The following is a 25,128-nucleotide window of genomic DNA, read 5'->3' on the forward strand; positions in this document are numbered from 1 at the left end:
ATTTGTTTAATATTGCTACTAGGACGTTAAAGTTGATACCATTATGTACCAATAGAGAAACTACGTATAGCGATTTGATGAATATTTCAGGCGTATTTCTTTAACCTGAATGACAAAACCTATTGCAAGCTGGCAACTTCGAAGGCTTCTGGACCCATAATGAGTCGTACTCGGATATGGAATTACAATAATAATAAAAAAAATGCATTTGGTAACGTCTATCATTTATCCAAGTTTGTCATAAACTCACCCAAACATTCTATATATTAAAATACTACATTCATATGTTTATCTATAGCAATTCACTCCCTTTGAAAGTCTTCCTGTTCTTTTCCAGCCCCCACCAAGTGAACTTTGTGGTGGACAAACACCGTGTGCGTGGGTTTCCTCAGGGTTCTCCCGTTTCCTCCTACTTTCTTCATTCCACCATTTCATTCATTACTCATCATCGCCGTCTCATTTAGCCTAACCGGCATAACCGTGGGACGTAAAACTCAAAGATTTCATTTCATTTTTTCCCGTTCTTTACTTGTATCCGTAAAGGGACTTGCACAGATCTAGTGAGAAGTGGGAAGGAGATTCACGCTCATATTAGAACTGTGCGTTGTGTAAATAGCGCAGGTTCGGCTAGTTGTTTATATATTTTTGAAAGTTTATAGTAAACTCATGATATAGCTACCAAAGTCTGGGTTCTGGCTTCCCCCCAGTTTTTACCTTCTCGATCCGCCACTGGGTGCTATACTAACGTGCATTTGATAAACACGGCGTTCTTTGTGAGGCGAATATATTGACATTTGATTTTGCCGAAATTGTAATGTTATATAAAGTATACTTCTTCTAACAGATGATATGTCTGATGCATTTGTACCTTGTATCTTTAGATGAAAAGTTACTAGACGAGGACGGGTTTTGTTGTTGGAAACTTGAAAGTCGATTTCTGGCAGTAGGTTCTGAGTGGCAATGTAACCGTGTATCAACTTGTGTAATGAGCACAAATGCGAGTTAGTTTCAAGTGACTCAAGTGAGTGAATCATTTATTGGCTCATTGTTGCGTTCTCATGTTTCAAGTGTTCGGTCAATTAATTTAGATATCATACATTTATGTTTATCATTTGTTTGTTTTACCCTGCCAATCATAGCGTCAACTAAAAAACAACCATTTTGGTAGTCATGAATACAGTCTCTTCTGAAAGGAAAGATAGTAGCGTTGAAGCTGTTCTGTATTATTTATGTATAAATTTTATGTTGTTTAATAGGTGTTGTAATGGGTAATATAATAGGTAATGGGTAATTTCAATGGTCAGGGTGTCTTATATATTTTTAGAAGGATTTAATTTCTTCTCTCTCTCGAAATTTCCATGAATGGACATGTATTTTTCAATATTAAGAAAATAAACTCTCAAATATTCACTAGCACTGTCCTCTTTTCCTCCACTTATTTAAAAATATACCTGATTTTCTCTAACTTTCCAGCCGAATTATTAACTAAATAAACCTTAGAGAGCTACGGGCCAAGAGTGAGTACAACATTAAAACACGTTCAGAAAGGTTTAGTGGGGTGTGTGTATGTCAGACAGTATATATGTGCATAGTTATTGTCGGTAGATTTATTAAATTAATAAATCTCTTATTTATTACAGATGTCACACACACACATACACACACACACACACACACACACACATATATATATACATATATATATATATATATATATATATATATATATATATATATATATATATATGGGGGGGTAAGGCGTTTATTGTCTCAGTTTGAAATTTGAACCTTCAGACTATGTCCTTTGGCCTAATTTTATCCCCCCCAATATAGATTATCTAATTCGCACACTGTATATATATATATATATATATATATATATATATATATATATATATATATATATATATATGTATAGTGGAATGGTAATCACCAGATCCAGTCCATGATTTGCAGACATATCCACTTTATCTTTGAAAATCACAGACACTGACGTAAAGTGTTTTTGTGTGTGTGTGTGTGATTTCGCCTTGCACCTCGTAAGTGACGTAATATTTCCTGGCATGACTATAAACGCCTAACAAACCTTTCTAGAAAAAAAAATGAACTATGCTTAAATATAAAATATCTCAATAGAATTTACCTATACAAACTCATTAAAACATCAATTAATAAATAATCGAATACTGTCTAATGTCAAACGAGCAAAAACATAAATCTACTAAAATAGCTAACGATCAAAGTCAGAAATGAAACATTCAGATATAATTTAAATTTTGAGAATAAACTAAAGCACTTCTAAAATCCCTTTTGAGAGAAATGTCTAATGAATACTCAAAACTAGGGTTACAGAATAGAAACAGTAACCCAATAACGTGTTTGGGTCCGTTTGTATTGTATGTACCTATTTCGTATATAAATATATGTAATACATTTGATTGTTATAATATAGTCATCTGGCAACCCTCAGCGTATGAGTCGATTTTTTATAAACATTCACGATTATGATATAAGGTAAATCAGAGAGAACAACACGTGATCTTTTGAGTAACGCAAATTAAAAAAAAAAAATATGTTGGGTGTGTTGAATGTAAAAATGAATAAATAAACAAAATAGAAAACAAACAGTGAAGAAATAATCAGTACAACGTTAGAACGTGAATGACTGCAGTATTCTTCATCTTTTTACCTTTCGGGAATAATATGCCAACTACATTCTCTCATGTCTCTTCTCTGAGCAATAATGTCTACCTTGAATGGCTCAAATAAAATGTACATAACGAGTTTCACACCTGATTTTATATATTTTGTACTAGTTTCTGGTACTTTGTCGATGAGGAAATAATAATGGGATATAAAAAAAAAACTGACATTTTGTTTTCTAGACATCTTTGCTAGTTTTTGTGGTATGCTACGGTAAATTCGAGATACTTGAATTAACCGTAAATCGATACAAGAACTAATTATTTCACATAACTAGCTACTAAGTTACTAATGTAAAACAAAATGGTATTCTATTATGATCTTCACTATATATTTAATTTTCCGTAATAGTGTTATGCAATGTTGAATTCTAATATTCAATATCATTAAATTAGTCTTTAAATGTTGATTTTTACTTGCTAATTTCCATTGATAATGTTTCTTTTTTTTTCAGGTGAGTATAGTGAATAGAGGATAACATTTCTAGCAATTTTGATGGGAATGGATAGTCTCATGTCATCACGTCATCCAGGTAAATCCGCATTATTAATGTTCCCAGTTGCATGTCAATAAAATCTCGATTTTTTCTTTATTCTTCCTTTTTCACTTCCCAACATGAATTGATTTTAGAAAAATAAACACACTGCTGAACAAGACTGCACCTATTTAATATAAAAACACATTTACACATTTAAACGTGTAAATGTGTTTTTATATTAAATAAGTGCAGTCTTGTTCAGCAGTGTGTTTATTTTTTTCTGATTTTATTTGCAAAACGTATTGTGACAGTTGCATCATTACCATTTTTATTTAATTTTTAAATAAATCTTTTAAACCCAATTTTGCGTATAATTATGGACATTAGTGAATATAATTTTCATTTTCATTTTTGTTTGTTTAAAGAGCCAAAGGACATTCTCTATTTTCCCTTGCTATTCGAGAAGTAAGATGTTTTATTTTTTTCTGTATACCTGTCCGTGCGGCGAGGACAGTTGAAAGACCCTTCCATTGTCTCTCAATACCACTGCCTAAGCCACACACGTAGGAAACCACACACAGCAGAGTTCCCGGCGTGAACGCAAGAAAGAAGAACAAAACAGCTTTTAGCATCTTTTTGTGAAATTGAGAAAAATAATAAAGTCCTAACACGTTGAATAGAATCCAAGTAGAAATATAATCTCTGCGAATTTGTCAAAATCACAGCATAGACCATATGTCGCCACTCAGAACCAAGATAAAATTTTAACATAGAACTGTGAAATGGTCCAAAACCACGCACGAGACGACTAGGTGCCAAATCAACTCTCATAAAAATTTTCGATATAACATGTGAAATTTGAAGGAAGCACGTACGTTAGAGAAACGACGCCAGAACACCGTAACTAGGCGGAGACCAAGAGAATCAAAATTTAGGACACCAAAATGACTTAACGAATAAGAGAGCAGAGACGAAATCGAAGACACCGTTAGAGGCGTATCCAAAAAGTTCGGCAGGTTAAAAAAAAAAAACTCCAAGTGAGTCGTAAAATAATTCTTCACCGGGAAACAGCGTACCACCGCAACACAAAAGTTAAGTTCACAATAACAATGTGCGGCTAAACTCACCGAAGCCGAGTGTACGAAATTACAATCTTTCCTTAGCATAGTAACCTACACATTGATCTTCTTCAAAATATATTTATATATATAAACATATATATATAAACTTTGTAACGCTGCTAATATATATATATATATATATATATAGATCGCGAAACGCCTACAAACATTGTTTTTGAGTGACAGAGTTTCGTACTTATAAACGTAATCACGAGCTATTACAGACAATTAGAATAACCTACATACGCACCGAAAGCACTTGAACTAGTTTTAATCATACATAATCAGTTTTGAAGTATTATACACAATGCTTAAAAACAATAAACACTGTTTATCCGTGTAACACTACACTTTTAACACCGAGAGTGATGTTGGTGCAGTGTGACGTCTGAAAGTGCTTTTAGTGAGAGTGCATCCTATCAGAAATGGACCAACAGAAGCCCCACCTTGATGGATCAGGAGACGCCCAAGAGCGACGCCCCTTCCAGTTTGAGAGGAGGACGCAGCGGGAATCGAAGAGAGGAACTCCGAATCCAGGACACTTCTCACGAAAGAAGGAAGCCAGTAAACGCAGGGACATCTGTATGTGTGTTGTGAGCTTGGTGGTGAGAGCAGTGTGTACGGCGAAAGGTAGGACCCATCCAAATTATTTTTTGTTGATTCCAAAAGGGAAATTTTCGTCATGGAATAAAATGCAAGACGTTCGCGATATAAAGTCGGAACTATTTGAAAACTGTTAATGTATTTACACCGCGTGGAGAAAAGATTTTCCAACTCGAACTGTAATTGCTAAACAATTAGATTTTTTTTTCTTTTTGAGCAAGGCTTATTAAAAATAGAGATACTTTTTACAATGATACTTATATGTATATATATATTCTGTGACTTTAGTGAATATGTCGTTGTTTTTATTAAGGAGATAGTAGTTTAGGTCATTTCTCTATTTGTGGCTTAGATTTTTTTTTTGATAACATATAAAGAAAGTTAATTTAAAAGTAGATCGAATGGCAGGTTGTAGACCTTTAACGATGAAAGAAGTATTTCCTTTAACATATGGAAATTTGTATGAAGTAAAAATGCATCATCTGCGCTATGTACATGTAATATGAGAACTTTAAGATAATTTTGAACAAGACATAATAGATATTCCTAGAAAATATATTCAAGACATTGCTTTAATTGTCCAAAGATTATAGTGTTTGTAAAGTAATTTTGCATAGAAGTGAACGTACTAAATGAGTCTATTTCGATCTATATACTAGTAAAACTCTAATAAATAATATTGTAATGAGTCATCAAATGTATGTTACGTAAGAGAGCTAAAGGATTAATTAGTAACTATGATGTATATGCGACTAGTCTCGCAATTAATCATTTTCTTGGTTGGAGATACGTAATCCATAAATAAAGCGGAACCGACATTAGTACAGTCAGGTAGAATACGGATGAAAAATACGAAGTAGGCTAAGTAAAGCCGCAATTATTACGTCAGTCTGATCCTCTAACAATCGAGCGATCAGACGTTTATGCGCATAAACTAGACGAACAAACATAGAGGAATACATGAAAATGTCCGGCCGTATACCAATCCTATTAATGATAAAGAGAAAATCACGAAAAACTCAATATATTCAGATTAAAGAAATCTCGAGAGACGTCTTGACATTTATTATTTATATTCATGTGTTATTTGATTTTTTATGTATGTATGCATGTATTTACTTATGATTTTATATATATATATATATCTATATATGTTTGTGTCTATTAATTTTCTACTTGTGTTAATATGAGTATATATATGTAGCCTTTATGCATAACGAAATGGTAATGCTACCCTCATTGATTTTATGTATTTGATAGTGTATGCTTGTTAGGTAAATGTCAAAGTACATATTTAGTGCACTTATTCTCATTCTCAGTTATTAATTTAAATAATTAGAAATGGTTAACAGTCAGGCAGTAGGTTTATTTAACTCCTTTGGATCATTCTATGTTTCTTTCATACTTCCCACAAATCTCAAATCAAAGTCATGACTTGTTTCTCAATTTACTTTATTTTAGTTCAAGTTACTTCAACTCATTTCCACTTACTTCAACTAGTTTAACTCATTTTAAATCATTTCAATACTTAGTTTTCACCCGAATAAAATATAGGTTATTATATTCAAAATTCCGTCTAGCTATGTAATATCTTAATCTCGTAAATATTAAAAAGGTTATAGTCAAAATAAATCAGCTAATCAACGTAAACTATATACTTAGCATGCGATGTCAAATAATTAGGTATTTTTCAAATGCAAAATTGTAATTTAACCAGTTTGGTATGATATCTATGTAAATCAGGAAAGCTCTATATAGAATGTAAACAATGTAAGATTGCATCTAGCACTGGTTATAAACATCAATTCCACAGTTTGTTTATTTGTGTCAGGTTAATGATAACAATTCATTCACTACATAGTTCAAGAAAGAAAGCCCCGAGGTAATTTACTGAAATTGATTTCTTTTTGTGTTAAGGCCTTATGCCTTATTCTGAACATTTGTTGTCAGAAAACCCAAAATTCAATATTAACCTTCAGCTTGCTTAATTTTTTTAGAAAACATTTTTTTTTTGTTATTGTTTTCATTTGCTCATTAAAACTTTTATTACATTGTTAATCAAATTCGTAAGCTTTTTCTTTCATAAACAAGTTGTATCCCAAACCTCAAGCATATCATTGGTTTCCAAAGGATCTGTTAGGCAAATTAGGCAATATTAGCATTTCTCGACTATAGTGGGGATTAGACTGATTTTCAGAATTTTCAACTAAATTCTAAATTCTAGATATTCGTTTATTTTCTGGTTTTATTCTTCTTACTACTATTATCATTCAGTCCATTTGGAAAGTCAGTGAAAGTCAGTCTAGTTCGTCCACACAAACCAAACATTAGAGCAAAATTCTCTTTCAGCGTTGCAGCATGTGAATTCAGGATACGTATGCAAATAACATCAAGTTTCATTTGCTTACACGGTTTTAGAGGGATCTTGTTTCCCTAAAGCCCTGGGACACCGCGGGGAGATAGGATTTCCTAACCGTGAGATCAATCCTTATCGAGTCACAAACCATTTTAGTTCGGGGAACGGAGACTTTAACGGTGGTGCACAGGGAATAAATAGTGACAGACGGAATGTGAACCCAAAACCCGCTGTCTAATTTTTTTTTTACTTTTATTATTACAAAAACCTGGCGCTACAAGCGATCATCACCGGGATCTCTCTTTCTCTTTTCATTTTTTTCAAATTTTACAAATATGGCGCATCCGAACAGGAACTCGATTGTTAACTTTCGAACTCGATAGTTAATTTTTAGACTCGATAATTTATTTTAAACTCGATAATTTATGCTCAGACATGATAATTAAACCCGATAATTAATTTTCGAATCCGATAATCAATTTTTAAACCCGATAATTAATTTTCGAACTCGATAATTAATTTTTAAACCCGATAATTAACTTTCAGATTCGATAATTTATTTTTAGATTCGATAATTAATTGTCAGACACGATAATTACTTTACAGTCTCGACGAATACGCTTCAAAGAACTCCATTATTTTTAAGAACTCGATTACAAAAAAAAAAAAAAGTAACTACTTGCTAAGATTATTATCAGCTACATAATGAGCCTTGGAATCGAACTAAATTCAACGCAAGTTGAACAGTACTTCCAGGAGCGATCAACGTTCCTTTCCCCTCAAATTTCATTTCTTTTTTCAGCCAGAAGAATGTAAATTATGTTTACGTTGAGCTAGCAATAGAGAATATTCAGTTTGCAGAATTTTATTTGTATTGAAAATAAAGCAATGATTGAACAAGGAAAAGAAGAAAAAGAAGAAAAATAAGGTAACCAGGTGAGGAAAATAGAAATAGGATAATAACTACAAGTTGCTAAAATCAACTCGAACCTGCTACCATTCATGTATTTGTAAGATATCCATTCATATATCTATATAGGAATAACTTTTCTTCTATTAGTTTATATTTGATGTGTGCATATATTCGTTTACTTTTTGAATTTTTAGTATGTATAGGATTAAGCTAGAAATGTATCAACACTAATGTAGATTAAGTGTAGCACTTAGTAAATTTTAAGAGAAGATGATTTAAAGTGTGAATTACTATGCTTTGGAATTATTGCAAAAGATCGTACACTCAGGCTTACTTCATGAATAATAAATAAATAACGTAAACGTGTTGTGTGTGTATAACTATAAGCGACGAAACTTCAGATTTTAATATTGGAGTGCAAGAATATTATTTGCAAAATTAATTTAGTAATTAAGAAATATATTTTTGTGTATGAGCAAAAATAATTCGGCGCAAAAGCCGTATATTTTTAGTTTCAGGTGCAGACACTTTTTGCACAGACGACAGAGTAAGGAGCAAAATGGCGACTGAAAAACAGACGGACGCTCCCAATAGAAGCCCTACAAATCATGAAATGTTCGCCATGCTGCAGAAAATAATGAAACGCATGGAAAAACTAGAAGAAAGCATAATCAAGAAGCTTGACGAGAACACCAGCAAGATTAACGAGAACATACAAGAAATGAGGAGAGAAAGAGAAGAGCGAGAAGAGCTCAGAGAGAAGCAAAATGAGACAGATGAGATTCGAGAAGAACCACCTCAAGGGGAATATATGCAAGACGCTGAAGTTATTCCAGAACGAGAGCAGCAAAATCAAATAGTAGAAAGGAGCGAACCGGAAGAAGTGGTACTGGAGGAATCTCCATCAGAAGAAATTGTGCAAGATACACACCAGGAGGCCAAACAGACTGACCCACCTACAGAGATAAGCACAAGCGTTTCCAACGCTTTGAACACTCCGAAATTTAAGATTAAACGCAAACTGCGTGGAAGAATGGTCCCTGGGAAGACAAGAATACAGCCAATACGGCACAAGGATGCAAGAATGAAATGTTTCCACGACAAACGTCCAGGATGGCAACGAAGCCATAACTTCTGCCGGAGGAATAATCACCAGAAGCCATGGAGAAAATGGGCAGATGACTCCAGAAATGTAGAAGGAAAAGGAATACTTGAGGTCGAAGACCAAGATTCATGGATAAATTACAACGGCCAGAGAAGCCCATGTGACCGACAAGAGATTCACAGTCAAGTCAGACCAAATGAAACGCAGGAGATGAGCGATGATAACTGGGAGAAAGAAGCAAATCCGCAATGTATTACCGTTCAGGATGAAGGTACCAGGAGAGGAGAACACAAGTTAGACGCAGGATGTAAAGATGGCCAGCACGATACAATGATTGCCCCTATCAAAGTGGTGAGAACTCAAGAAGTGAGTAATGACAATTGGAGGTACCCAGATGATAGAGAGGAAAACCCCGAAAATGAGAAGAATGGTATCTGCATCGTTACCATTCACCCGGCTATACTTGCATACTAAAAAAATTGACTCCAACGGTCCAGGTTCGAGTCAAGGTTACGTAACAGCTTGCTGGAAAACAACCTCAAATACACAATGGCATGAAAAGAAATGGAAGCCCAGAAATACAAGGATTGCATGCAAGAAGTAAATGCAAGAAAAGAAGAATTGAAAACTGAAACATCAGCGCGGAGGAGAAAACTTAGCAGGAAAATAATGAAAGAAATATAAGAGAATTTTGTCTATTGCACAGCTCAGTTGAATATACCTGCATCTCTTATCCAAGTGGCTAACCCTAGAAGATAAACATAAAGAATAAGAAGATGAATTATATGGACGCATAATGCCCAGAAGTGAAATTGTTTACCAGTGTATTTACTTTAACTTTATTTCAGATACCGGATGTGAGGCAATAAAAATTACAGAGGAAGATTGGAAAAAGACGTTCACCAATGTGCGCAACCCAGCATTAAAACCGGCCCAGGAGATATAATTTTTGTTATGCACGAAGAAGTGCCTATATACAGAGCAATCGGTAGAGAAGGATTCCCGATTTGAGCTCTCTGAAGTGGAGTTTTGCGTTTAGAGCAGAGACTCAACGCACCCCTTCCCCTTGGTGATGATACCTGCGAAAACGCGCCGAGCCAAAGAATAGTGAGCTACGAGCTGCGAGCAGATGACAATTCCACCAAGATGTTTGCAAGTTCCCACAATTGGATGTTCGCGACATGGAACTTTGCCTTAATTATTTTACTCTCCTTATATTTTAAAGTTGTGTTACTGAAGAAGAATCATGGCCGAAGGATAAAAGCAGAAGTGCGAGCAGTGGCTTTGCCCTCGCACATGGAGGAATTGAAGCTCCATGCCACCCTCTGTAACCAATGCTCTCTTTCCCGATGATCCCAGACGCTGAAGATGATATAATATCATTGTTTTGTTGTTTTGTTACCTAGGGCAGCCAGCACTTTGGAAGAAAAGTAAGAAGTCGTATCCCGCGCAGATAAAATAACGAAGAGTTCCAATTATTACACCTGCGATGACGCAGACCAGAAGGAAGAAAATTAAAGAAGAACTCCAAGAGACAATTAAGATAAAAGTCATATTACTTAAAACATGCCTCATAAGCTTGTGTCCAGCAGCTTGAACTGACCACAAACTCGATACCTGAGACCTATAATCCAGATTGAAGATCAGAGCACACGAGGTAAAAATCAATCAGGGTTCGGATTTTTATGCACATCAACTTTTCTATGAACTTCAAAATTAGGGATAGGATTTTCATGTACTTCAGAATATTTTTGTGAACTTTGAAATTTCTGATTAGGTTTCGGATTTTTATGTAATGTTCAATTTGCACTTAGAATTCATGATGCAATGTCAATCACAAAGTTTCTCTTAGGATGGAGATCTGCTTCAACTAAGTTGCATCATCTGCTCCATCTTAGGAGGGGGATAACTGTGACAGTTGCATCATTACCATTTTTATTTAATTTTTAAATAAATCTTTTAAACCCAATTTTGCGTATAATTATGGACATTAGTGAATATAATTTTCATTTTCATTTTTGTTTGTTTAAAGAGCCAAAGGACATTCTCTATTTTCCCTTGCTATTCGAGAAGTAAGATGTTTTATTTTTTTCTGTATACCTGTCCGTGCGGCGAGGACAGTTGAAAGACCCTTCCATTGTCTCTCAATACCACTGCCTAAGCCACACACGTAGGAAACCACACACAGCAGAGTTCCCGGCGTGAACGCAAGAAAGAAGAACAAAACAGCTTTTAGCATCTTTTTGTGAAATTGAGAAAAATAATAAAGTCCTAACACGTTGAATAGAATCCAAGTAGAAATATAATCTCTGCGAATTTGTCAAAATCACAGCATAGACCATATGTCGCCACTCAGAACCAAGATAAAATTTTAACATAGAACTGTGAAATGGTCCAAAACCACGCACGAGACGACTAGGTGCCAAATCAACTCTCATAAAAATTTTCGATATAACATGTGAAATTTGAAGGAAGCACGTACGTTAGAGAAACGACGCCAGAACACCGTAACTAGGCGGAGACCAAGAGAATCAAAATTTAGGACACCAAAATGACTTAACGAATAAGAGAGCAGAGACGAAATCGAAGACACCGTTAGAGGCGTATCCAAAAAGTTCGGCAGGTTAAAAAAAAAAAAACTCCAAGTGAGTCGTAAAATAATTCTTCACCGGGAAACAGCGTACCACCGCAACACAAAAGTTAAGTTCACAATAACAATGTGCGGCTAAACTCACCGAAGCCGAGTGTACGAAATTACAATCTTTCCTTAGCATAGTAACCTACACATTGATCTTCTTCAAAATATATTTATATATATAAACATATATATATAAACTTTGTAACGCTGCTAATATATATATATATATATATATATATATAGATCGCGAAACGCCTACAAACATTGTTTTTGAGTGACAGAGTTTCGTACTTATAAACGTAATCACGAGCTATTACAGACAATTAGAATAACCTACATACGCACCGAAAGCACTTGAACTAGTTTTAATCATACATAATCAGTTTTGAAGTATTATACACAATGCTTAAAAACAATAAACACTGTTTATCCGTGTAACACTACACTTTTAACACCGAGAGTGATGTTGGTGCAGTGTGACGTCTGAAAGTGCTTTTAGTGAGAGTGCATCCTATCAGAAATGGACCAACAGAAGCCCCACCTTGATGGATCAGGAGACGCCCAAGAGCGACGCCCCTTCCAGTTTGAGAGGAGGACGCAGCGGGAATCGAAGAGAGGAACTCCGAATCCAGGACACTTCTCACGAAAGAAGGAAGCCAGTAAACGCAGGGACATCTGTATGTGTGTTGTGAGCTTGGTGGTGAGAGCAGTGTGTACGGCGAAAGGTAGGACCCATCCAAATTATTTTTTGTTGATTCCAAAAGGGAAATTTTCGTCATGGAATAAAATGCAAGACGTTCGCGATATAAAGTCGGAACTATTTGAAAACTGTTAATGTATTTACACCGCGTGGAGAAAAGATTTTCCAACTCGAACTGTAATTGCTAAACAATTAGATTTTTTTTTCTTTTTGAGCAAGGCTTATTAAAAATAGAGATACTTTTTACAATGATACTTATATGTATATATATATTCTGTGACTTTAGTGAATATGTCGTTGTTTTTATTAAGGAGATAGTAGTTTAGGTCATTTCTCTATTTGTGGCTTAGTTTTTTTTTTTGATAACATATAAAGAAAGTTAATTTAAAAGTAGATCGAATGGCAGGTTGTAGACCTTTAACGATGAAAGAAGTATTTCCTTTAACATATGGAAATTTGTATGAAGTAAAAATGCATCATCTGCGCTATGTACATGTAATATGAGAACTTTAAGATAATTTTGAACAAGACATAATAGATATTCCTAGAAAATATATTCAAGACATTGCTTTAATTGTCCAAAGATTATAGTGTTTGTAAAGTAATTTTGCATAGAAGTGAACGTACTAAATGAGTCTATTTCGATCTATATACTAGTAAAACTCTAATAAATAATATTGTAATGAGTCATCAAATGTATGTTACGTAAGAGAGCTAAAGGATTAATTAGTAACTATGATGTATATGCGACTAGTCTCGCAATTAATCATTTTCTTGGTTGGAGATACGTAATCCATAAATAAAGCGGAACCGACATTAGTACAGTCAGGTAGAATACGGATGAAAAATACGAAGTAGGCTAAGTAAAGCCGCAATTATTACGTCAGTCTGATCCTCTAACAATCGAGCGATCAGACGTTTATGCGCATAAACTAGACGAACAAACATAGAGGAATACATGAAAATGTCCGGCCGTATACCAATCCTATTAATGATAAAGAGAAAATCACGAAAAACTCAATATATTCAGATTAAAGAAATCTCGAGAGACGTCTTGACATTTATTATTTATATTCATGTGTTATTTGATTTTTTATGTATGTATGCATGTATTTACTTATGATTTTATATATATATATATATCTATATATGTTTGTGTCTATTAATTTTCTACTTGTGTTAATATGAGTATATATATGTAGCCTTTATGCATAACGAAATGGTAATGCTACCCTCATTGATTTTATGTATTTGATAGTGTATGCTTGTTAGGTAAATGTCAAAGTACATATTTAGTGCACTTATTCTCATTCTCAGTTATTAATTTAAATAATTAGAAATGGTTAACAGTCAGGCAGTAGGTTTATTTAACTCCTTTGGATCATTCTATGTTTCTTTCATACTTCCCACAAATCTCAAATCAAAGTCATGACTTGTTTCTCAATTTACTTTATTTTAGTTCAAGTTACTTCAACTCATTTCCACTTACTTCAACTAGTTTAACTCATTTTAAATCATTTCAATACTTAGTTTTCACCCGAATAAAATATAGGTTATTATATTCAAAATTCCGTCTAGCTATGTAATATCTTAATCTCGTAAATATTAAAAAGGTTATAGTCAAAATAAATCAGCTAATCAACGTAAACTATATACTTAGCATGCGATGTCAAATAATTAGGTATTTTTCAAATGCAAAATTGTAATTTAACCAGTTTGGTATGATATCTATGTAAATCAGGAAAGCTCTATATAGAATGTAAACAATGTAAGATTGCATCTAGCACTGGTTATAAACATCAATTCCACAGTTTGTTTATTTGTGTCAGGTTAATGATAACAATTCATTCACTACATAGTTCAAGAAAGAAAGCCCCGAGGTAATTTACTGAAATTGATTTCTTTTTGTGTTAAGGCCTTATGCCTTATTCTGAACATTTGTTGTCAGAAAACCCAAAATTCAATATTAACCTTCAGCTTGCTTAATTTTTTTAGAAAACATTTTTTTTTGTTATTGTTTTCATTTGCTCATTAAAACTTTTATTACATTGTTAATCAAATTCGTAAGCTTTTTCTTTCATAAACAAGTTGTATCCCAAACCTCAAGCATATCATTGGTTTCCAAAGGATCTGTTAGGCAAATTAGGCAATATTAGCATTTCTCGACTATAGTGGGGATTAGACTGATTTTCAGAATTTTCAACTAAATTCTAAATTCTAGATATTCGTTTATTTTCTGGTTTTATTCTTCTTACTACTATTATCATTCAGTCCATTTGGAAAGTCAGTGAAAGTCAGTCTAGTTCGTCCACACAAACCAAACATTAGAGCAAAATTCTCTTTCAGCGTTGCAGCATGTGAATTCAGGATACGTATGCAAATAACATCAAGTTTCATTTGCTTACACGGTTTTAGAGGGATCTTGTTTCCCTAAAGCCCTGGGACACCGCGGGGAGATAGGATTTCCTAACCGTGAGATCAATCCTTATCGAGTCACAAACCATTTTAGTTCGGGGAACGGAGACTTTAACGGTGGTGCACAGGGAATAAATAGTGACAGACGGAATGTGAACCCAAAACCCGCTGTCTAATTTTTTTTTTACTTTTATTATTACAAAAACCTGGCGCTACAAGCGATCATCACCGGGATCTCTCTTTCTCTTTTCATTTTTTCAAATTTTACAGTATGACTATGATTGTGTGTCAGAGTTGATTTTTAGTGTAATTTGTGTATTTAAGCTAAAACGTAGCAGAGCAGTCTATACATATGTAGCATCGTGGGTGTTGGACTTTTACTTCCGGAGCAGGTATTCTAGTTGATTCTAAAGTAGATGGCTATCGCTGGTTCTGTCAACCACCGTGACTGAATTGCTAGTGAAATTTAAAACTGAAGTTAAAATATTTATAACAGACCATTACATTGTAAAATGTAGAAAATATTAGCTCGAGACTATTTACCCATACTATTATATCATATACGAGGACTATTTGTTTTTAACCTCCGGTAAGCCACCAGAGATGAACTATGTTACATGACGAAACGGGAAAAAAGACAAAACTGTCCAATAAACGCCACTCACCCAGACACCGATATACAGACTCTCCTTCTATGGTTTAGCCTTCTGGCCCAGAGTCAAATCATGTGGGACCCGTCGACTCAACTTGTAGTGCTTCTCAAGTTGATGGAGGTACTGCCGAATGGTTTCTTCACTCACACTGAATTGTAATCCCTGTTCCTTATATGTCTGGCTACTGTTCGCCTCAATTGCTGCCTGAAGATTTTTTTTTATACATGTGTTGGTCTTCCTACGCGTGATGCGTCTTCGAGTGTTTCGTCGCCGTCCTTAAACTTGCTAAACCCCCGCTGCACTGTCCGCTTAGTCACGACACCCTCACCAAAGGCCTGGCATATGTCCTGCCCCGTTGCATCTGCGTTTGGTCCCAGTTTGAACTCGTACAGGAAAACACGTTCTTGTGACGCTCTGTGGAGGTCACATGTTCACTCTGTCCTTACGCAAGTTCAGGGTGTAACTGAATTGCCACAATCAGGTAGTATGTTGGATATACTGACCTTTGCTTTATCACCATTCGCATTCAACTCACGGTGTGAGGGCCAATTGAACACAGACCTCCACAAAAAGCGACAGAACTTTCTTGGTTACCTTTATGGCATTTTCGCTTTATTTTGGCGTAATAAATACGCTTTGTTGTTCATGAGTGTCATTGTTAGAACACCCGATATGTAGGGGAAAAGTGGGGCAAATGAACATGCTAATAAAATATGGCTGAAGATTTTTATACATGTTACGTTTGGAAGGTAGTAGATACATATGGCATTGGAAACTACAGGGTTTTACATGATAGGAAGTTGCGAACGAAAAGTGGTAGTCACATTTAGTTCACGAAATTGTCTCAAGAAAAAATAATGCCAAAGTGTCCATATGCCACCGATAGTGGGGCATAAGGACAGTACAAATGTTGCAAACAAACATTGTGCACATCTCTCACCAGAATCATCATCACAACGCACACATACAAACTACGGCTCATCTCCATTGGTAACACGTGAAATATGAAGCCAAAAATGACATCTCAAACACTGAACCCATTTTCCCCCTTCTTTGCATACCTTTCTACTTTGAAACAAACATTACTCAGATCGAATTGTCGTTTTGTTTGTGGATTGAACGGTCCACTCCTTTTAGATATCGTCGGCAGGAAGTTCTTCTTAGCTTTTGCATTGAAGGATTTACTTGCAGGCTTACGCTGAAGCACATCCATGTCACCAGGACTGGAAAGTATTCTTGATCCAGCATTGTTCCTGTTGCGGTGCTGTCCTAATGACGTTACAGTAGTCAAAGGACTTAGGCGCAAAAAGCTTATGGTTTGTGGCAAAGCAGAACTGCAACTTGGTTCTCCTCTTGGCAGATGTGCATCACCTTCATCTCGCTCTGTAGCTGCAAGATGTTCTCCATCCAATGAAAACCCATTTGCATCAGACTCCGCATGCTTTTCATTCGTTGGTGCTTGTTTGAGCAAAATTTTTGAACCTTCTTTCTGGTTAAGAATTTTCCGCTAGCATATGACAATCCTTGAGCCACTCGTACATTCAGACACCTACTACATGACAGAAAACCTTTAATCCAGTCAGCACAAGCCATTAGTATGTTGTTTCTGAACGGATGCTTGTAATTATTTGCCATAGCAAAACGATACACCAAAGAATGAATCTCCCTCGTAGTCAAACTATATCCAATTCCTTCAAGATCTAATAGATAGCCTTCTAGTTCGTTTCCTACACCAATCGAAAAGGGGTGTGTTATTCAAACTTAGGAAACGTCTCTATCAAAAAGAACTCGAGGCTGCAATGTATTGCGAGAAATGTTAAATGTCCTTGCTGTTGTTGACAGTGGAATTTCAGTTTCCTTAACAACGTTAACTGCAGGTAATATGGACTCAGAATTCCACTGGCATCAGTTTGTTCCTTTTCCAGTGCCGAACCATAACTGAAAGGAAAATGAAAGACTGTGTCAATTACCGTGGGTTTGTTAAAATTTTTTCTAGATTTAATTGTTTATCACAGTCCTCAAAATAACTATAAATATCATCGTCCGTTTGCCCCACGACACGCTGTCCGTCTGCCCCAACATACAAGTTTCCAATGAAACACCAATTTTAATCGAAACATGGTATATGCTATCCTGTGACTAGGTTGCAGCGTGGCGTGATCCATGGTGCACACAATACCTGATTCTTACGGTTTTACGTCCGCTTGTAATACCTTAGAGCCTTACGGTAGACCTCGCAATTATTATACCATAAATAGTGATTCACGTGGCGTACGTGATATATAGATGGACACTACTTGTCTTCCTATCTGCAACTGTGGATTTATGGACACAGACAAACTATCAACACACAACCCCGATCGCCTTCTACACTCACTTCAGTGTTGCTACTTTCGTATTCCGATAATACACTGAAATGTTAAAACTTGTCCGTTTGCCTCACCTTTACCCTATATATACGTATAGAAGTATATATATATATATATATATATATATATATATATATATATATATATATATATATATATATATATATATATATATATATATATATATATAATATGAGGTTCCTTGTGTGCTTTTTAGTCTTCTTTAGTGATCTTTAAAAAGACAATTTTCGTAGACAGTTATTTCTTTGAACAATTTTTAGTAGGATTTTATTTATTTATTTTTTAGTACGATAAGTTTTAAGCAAATCATGTTTTGTTTAAATACTTAATTTTTAATGAGGAATTTGTATGCTGAGCTTCATCTTCCTAACACCAAGGATTCATATCGTATTTATTCTGGGAAAAACATTTAATTTCTTCTTATTCTTACACTTCTTGTAAGTAGTGGGAATATGTATTGTAGGTTGAGTAAGTAGTTTAGCGATTGCGAATTTATTAGCCATATTTCATATGCTCACTAATATTGCCAAGCTCTACCACTAAGACAATTTGGTCAGTATCGAAGGTGTTCAGTTTATCGCATTTTAGTGATTTCTCTTTTTCTTGATTCAAGCTGTCTTTAAACCCAGTTTTGATTTCGAATAACTCGAGTACCAAAAGTTTATACAATAACAATATGTCATACAAATTTCGTGAAGGTCTACATCTGTATCAAATTTGTCCAAGGTCGAATGAGTTTAATCGATCGCGTTGTAATGAATGTTCTTGATTTTTACTTAGTCCAAAATGAAATTTGATGTCCGATAACTCGAAAATCAAAGATCTGCACAACACTTTGTACTAACCTCTTCAAGATCTACCTCTATGTCGAATTTGGTCAAGTTGAGTTGATTTGATTTCGAATTTAACGTCTCTTTCAGTAGCGAGGCTATATGAGACGTGGACTTACTGATTAACGTGGAATCCGAACCACATGAGCTCCCACCGGGAATCGAACCCGGGTCTTCCACGCCAAAGGCGCGTACGATAACCGCTTAGCCACGAAGGAGCTTGAATTTGCTAAAGGTTGAATTAGTCCCATCGATTGTGTATAATGTAAACTATTCTTGTAATATAGTAAATTTGAAAATTAAATTGAAGAAGATAACATGGAAGAGAATAAATCATAGTCTTTTTATTGTCTCCTGAGGGGGGGGGGGGGCACAATTAAATTTACAACGGAATGCACGTTGAACTGTTACTACAGTTTCACATTTATCGAACTGAAGAAAACAGTTTGGTCGTTGCCAATTTGCTATTGGCGCTGTCCAGCAGAAAGAAAGGGAAACAATTTAGGCAAATATATGCAATTAAAACTACCGTATTCTGTGTTTGATTTTGGCTATAAATGATTTGCTTTATATCTCATCTGAGAGAGTCACTGTAAAAATTGAAACTCCGAAATTCTTTTATATACGCGCTGTACAATAATATATATAACAACAAACAATGTAGGATTTGATAGGCTATAAAAGGACGAATTTTATATAATCGTGTTATATATAGATGTGGTGCACATCGGTACGCATGCACATTCGCACAGTACAATGTTCGTGCACATCGGCACGATATTTTTTATCGTTATTTATTATCGTGCTAATCCGCACGCTCCCTGAGGCGAGGTGCGCAGAGGGGTGGAAACCTGTTCACATAGAAAAGGGAACTGACTATAAGAAACTGTATACAAACTTATAAAATATGAAAATAAAACAAAACCAGTGCAACATTACGCACACCCATGCAAAACTTAATAACTATATACAATTGGCTACAAACTTATGAAATATTAAAATTAAACCACATCAGCACAAAATTACGCATATTCAAACAACACTTCACAGCTACAAAATTTAGTTTGGATACAAAGTTATGCAAAACATATAAAAATATATGTTGATACATCTGGACGACCTATAACATGCCGCTCAAGAGCATGGAAAAAAGCAATGACTGCATAATTGCATCGCATTCGATCCATGCCCCTAGGCGGCTCCGATAGGAGCCTGTCGAGTATATCCATACTAACTGCACCTCGTCGAAAATAATACATGGCTACAAACTTATGAATATTTACACATTACAATATCTAGCCTACTCGAGTTTATGCATGCACCTCAATTTTCTGAGACATCTCTTCAAGTCACCATCTTCTCCAAGGAAACTCTCCTTCCGCAATCTGGTAAAGCTATTAGGTTCTTCGGGAGAGGAAACCCTAATAATAATAATAATAATAATAATAATAATAATAATAATAATACATATGGATTTGATTAATAAAGTTTTTTTAGAATAAATGTAATTACAACTTTCAGGCATACTATAAACTCTCAAGCCTTCAGTTTACAACTTTCAAAAACTGGCTTATGGAAATATTAACGATTTTCACTTTCCCATGTTGTAGAATCTCTATTCTTCCTGTGGAAATGATACTGATATCCTTCATGCAGTAACAGTTCTTTGCCCATAGCGGTATTTGTGAACTCCATTGCAGATCAATGTGGTACTCTAATCCCAAAATGAAATGAAATGAAATCTTTAAGTTTTACGTCCCACAGTTATGCCGGTTAGGCTAAAGGAGACGGTGATGATGAGAGATGAGTGAAATGGTGGAATGAAGAAAGTGGGAGGAAACGGGAGAACCCCGAGAAAACCCACGAGTACGGTGTTTGTCCACCACAAAGTCCACACAACTACTCTAATCCCAGTATCATGTTTTGACCTTTTATAGTTTTCTTCACCCCCACCCCCAGCACCAAGGCCACGGAATCAGGTGTGCTCACCTGGCCTCTGAGAACGTCGAGATGACCGCTGCTGCCGTTTTGCGTCCCTTGGGGTTTTGGTAGTGTACGAATTGATTCCCGCATTCGACAAGTTTGTCTAACGATAACATCCGAGTTGATTCCCAACACTACAAACCCTCACTGTCCGTGTTGATTCCCGGACTGTTTTCACACAGTTCCTGCAGGTGTCGCTATTCACTTGCGAGAAACTAGTTCATTGTGTGCTAGTGATGGAGTTTGAAGTGATGCCAAGTGAAATGGGCAAGCAACTGTTGGTGATAGATGGTTACAAATTTTGTTTCCATAAGTGTCTCATCGGTGAGGTTGAAAGATATAAATGTACGATAATAACATGTAAGTGTTTTGTAATCATAAACTCTTTAAATTGCGTTGTTCGCTCGCAATTAGATCATAATCATGAAAAGGATAACTCTGGTACATTAAACCAGCAAAGACTTAGTAATTCAGTCAAAAGGAAGGCTGAAGAAAATTTGTTTGAGCGCCCGTCGAAACTTATACGCATCGAATTAGCTAATAGTGATATCGACACACTCACAACACGAGATTTAGTTCGAATTAGGAAAAATATTAATGCTGCTCGCTCACGAAAGCTTCCGAAGTTGCCTAATAACTTAAAAGAACTGCACGAAACCCTAGAGAAAAGTGTTTTCAACACAAACAGGGGCGAAAACTTTTTGTTTGTGAACAACTCAGGAGAGAATATTGTTGGTTTCTCGTGTCAAAGTAATTTGGAGTTTCTTAAGAATTCGAAAACTTTATATGTAGATGGGACTTTCGAGAGCTCCCCCAAGCTGTTCCACCAAATATTTATAATTCACGGCGTAAATAACAAAAAAAAAAAAAACTATTTCCCGTTTTTTTTTTTCTCTCCCAAACAAAACCTCTGAGACATACAAGGAAGCTTTGTGCTTAATTAAAAATATCACCAATCCAGACATTATATACGTTGACTTTGAGACCGCAATCCACCAAGCAATTGCTTACGTTTGGCCCCAAACAACTATAAAGGGCTGCAGATTCCATCTCGGTCAGTCATGGTGGAGGAAAATTCAATCCTTGAGACTGTCAAATGATTTTAATTCAAAAGACTCTGAAGTAGGAGCACTTCTCAAATCCTTTTTTGGACTGCCTCTTCTCCCACCAGATCAAATTAAAGACTGTTTCGTAGAAGATCTAATGTCCCGCAAACCTACACGTGAAAAACTGGATGATTTTATTATTATTATTATTATTATTATTATTATTTACTTGAAACCTACAGGTATATTCTCGTAAACAGAGATTTCCCACCCATAGTGTGGGCCGACTTTAATAGTAGTTCTGAACGTACTACTAACTGTTGCGAAGCATCCCTCTCTAAACTGAACAGTCAATTTTACTCTCCCCATCCAAACATTTTCCACCTGATAGAAACATTGAAGAGTGTTCAGACTGAAACTTACGTTAAAATGAGAAGCGAGAGGAAGACCACTCCCCCCCCAAAAAAAAAATGCGGGAGAAACAGAACTATGTAGAAGAACAAATAATTAAAATAACAGACACTACCATTACCCGTTCGATATCTTCGGAACATCTGCTACAAGTTTCGCCCATGTACATAATTCCATTACTTATGCTTGACAGTAGCAACTTCACACGCAAATTATGAGAGTAATAAAAAATAATAATAATAATAAAAATGTGTAATGCATGTGAAATAGTGTTTCTTAATAGGTGGTCCGCGTCATCTTTGCTAGTAATTGTGTTTCCTGACTGTGTTTAGTGAATGACTGAGAACAGTGATTGAAAATATTTTAGTGGTGTGTTTAGTGATGCAAATGAAGTTGACATATTTACTCCAGCATCTTCTAAGTAGCGGAAATAGTGAGTCAAAAGTAATTTTCTTCTTTCTCTGTAGTTTGATCACTGTATAAAGTTTCTCAAACTTATATAGATAGATAGATAGATAGATTGATTGATATAGATATATATGATTATTACTATTGTAAAATACGAAATATTTTCCAGATACAAAGAGTTCATAATCCTTAAATACTACAAAAGCATAGGAACGTCATATTTGTTTACACATACCAATTAAATGTATGTCTCAGCCAACATAACTTTGTCGGGAAAACCCAATTAAGTTTGTGCAAATACATGTTTGGATGGCTGATACTTCTTTCTTTCTTTCTTTCTTTTTTCTCTGCAGAAGTCCAATTACTTGTGTGATCTTTTAGAACAATCCCTTTTGAGTATTCCTTGCCCACCCATGAGAAAAGCTTGTTCTTTCCATTAAACATTTTTATTGTATGAAGTTTCGAACCGAAAGTCGGATATAAAGGTCTTCTTTATTTTTATAAGTTCTTACGTAATATGTTTGCGGAACGTTGACAAACATCATATAGATGTTACTTTTTTTTAAGCATCAGACATGAACTCGGAAATGCATCACAAGGTCATTCCAAAACAAGCTGTAGTTCACCAGGCATGCACGCAATTATTCTTAATAGTTCGGATAATTTCTTATAGTAGCCAGTAAATTTCTATCAAGAAGGCAGTATTACGCAGGAGGAGAGATCACAATTTCTTGATGTTGGTTCTTTTTCTGGACTTATTTGAGAAACTGCATGCAAGTGTCTGAAAGTATTTGAACAGATTACTCTGGCTTATTTTTGATATATTACTAATATATTATGCACTACTACGTATATCCTAACAATCAGTTTTACGTTCGTTTTTGACATTATACATAAACTTAATGTTTAGTGTACATATTCCTCATTGAAAGCTGTGGCGCTTTCTTAAAATATGTGAAATATTTATTAAAATACGAGAGAGTTTATTACAGATACACACAAAATTACTTTCATAATTATCATTAAGTGAAACTATTCTGCACTAGCAAAAAATTTAATCTAGAGGAATATTTCGGGGCACCAGTTTCATTTCGATTTGTAGTACTTTGTCTGTGACAGGAATTCTGTCAGCCAGTCAGTGTTTCACTTCTAAATATTAGTAGGATATGTCGGTACCAAATTGTTATTATGGACTTTTTATAACATGGAAATGTTATGCCAAAAAAAAAAAAGGTTAAGAACAAATGATGCCAATATATTACTAATGACCATCAAGTTTCTTTCAGATGAAATAAACTAAGAAGTGAAGGAAATTATACGCGTAGCATTAATCGAATAGGGAGTTGCTGTTTTGATAATATTGATTATCTATGAATGGTTGAAAACTATAACGATATAAGTGCTAAATCTTCGAATTTAAAGCTGGCTGATCACATGGATAGGCGCTGATTGCCACGGGTGCTGACTGCCACAGCCAATTATTGGTGATGACTGCCACGACTGGCGCTGATTGCAAATATAAAGGTGCTGATTGCCATGACGGCGTGCTGACTGCCACGAACCTGGGAGAAACTGTATTTGGAAAGAGAGCAATTAATCCCTCATACTAAATTTATGATTATATTAATTAATTTAGTGGAGATTAATTTAGTAATCATCACAGCAAATCTTTGTGGCATCCTATAAGTTACAAAGTTACTCACTAAGTGGAACGACATACTTGGATGTTTATAAAGGGATTGTCTTTTCTGTTATATGTACAATTTGCACATTTCATTGTTTATATTAATTGTTTTATTGTATTATTTAATGTATATGATGGTCTGAAGCCAGCTGACAAGGGAAGTTTGGGAGAAGCACTCGCCTGCAGAGAAATAAGCATCTCATTTGAAGGACCAATTCTAGCTGATTACAACAGGTAATAAAACTCCTGTACGTTGAGAACTGTTCGAGATATTCAGCTTGGAAATGTATATGAGAAAATGAGTGGGTGCAGGTTTCAATGCGTTAAGTATTCTCACCCATGGCGAAGCCTGAGGGTTTGAACTTGCTATTGCTTGGTCGTGTAACGTGGGTTCCTGTCACCACGGCATGGCACGTCCTCAGGTTGCGGATCGAGGAGAAGGCCTCTAGATATAGAGGTTAGCTGCGAATATACTGAATAAGCAGTCGCGGACAGCCGACTAGGAGTGGTCCTCCAGCTTGGGGGTTTGGGTAGGGCTAACAACCTCATCCTGTAAAAAAAAAAAAAAAAAAAAAAGCACTTGTTTAGAAATATTCACAAAAGCCTCGGACAAGGACTGATAACTTGGCACGACCTCAGCAAAAGAAAATGGACATGAGATTTGGAACATGGAATATTAGGAGTCTTTATA

General features: G+C 35.3%; 1 protein-coding gene across 1 annotated transcript in view; it reads left to right on the top strand.

Moving 5' to 3' along the window:
* Positions 1-21,124: 21,124 nt before the first annotated feature.
* Positions 21,125-25,128, top strand: part of LOC145687195 (uncharacterized) — a 579,982-nt gene continuing 575,978 nt past the window's right edge. The window contains exon 1 of the mRNA XM_081760660.1: positions 21,125-21,638. Coding sequence (XP_081616786.1) covers positions 21,125-21,638 — 514 coding nt within the window. The remainder of the gene's footprint in view (positions 21,639-25,128) is intronic.

The sequence above is a fragment of the Thermobia domestica genome, chromosome 6 (assembly GCF_964235325.1).
Source record: "Thermobia domestica chromosome 6, izTheDome1.hap1.1, whole genome shotgun sequence".
Lineage (NCBI taxonomy): Eukaryota > Metazoa > Arthropoda > Insecta > Zygentoma > Lepismatidae > Thermobia > Thermobia domestica.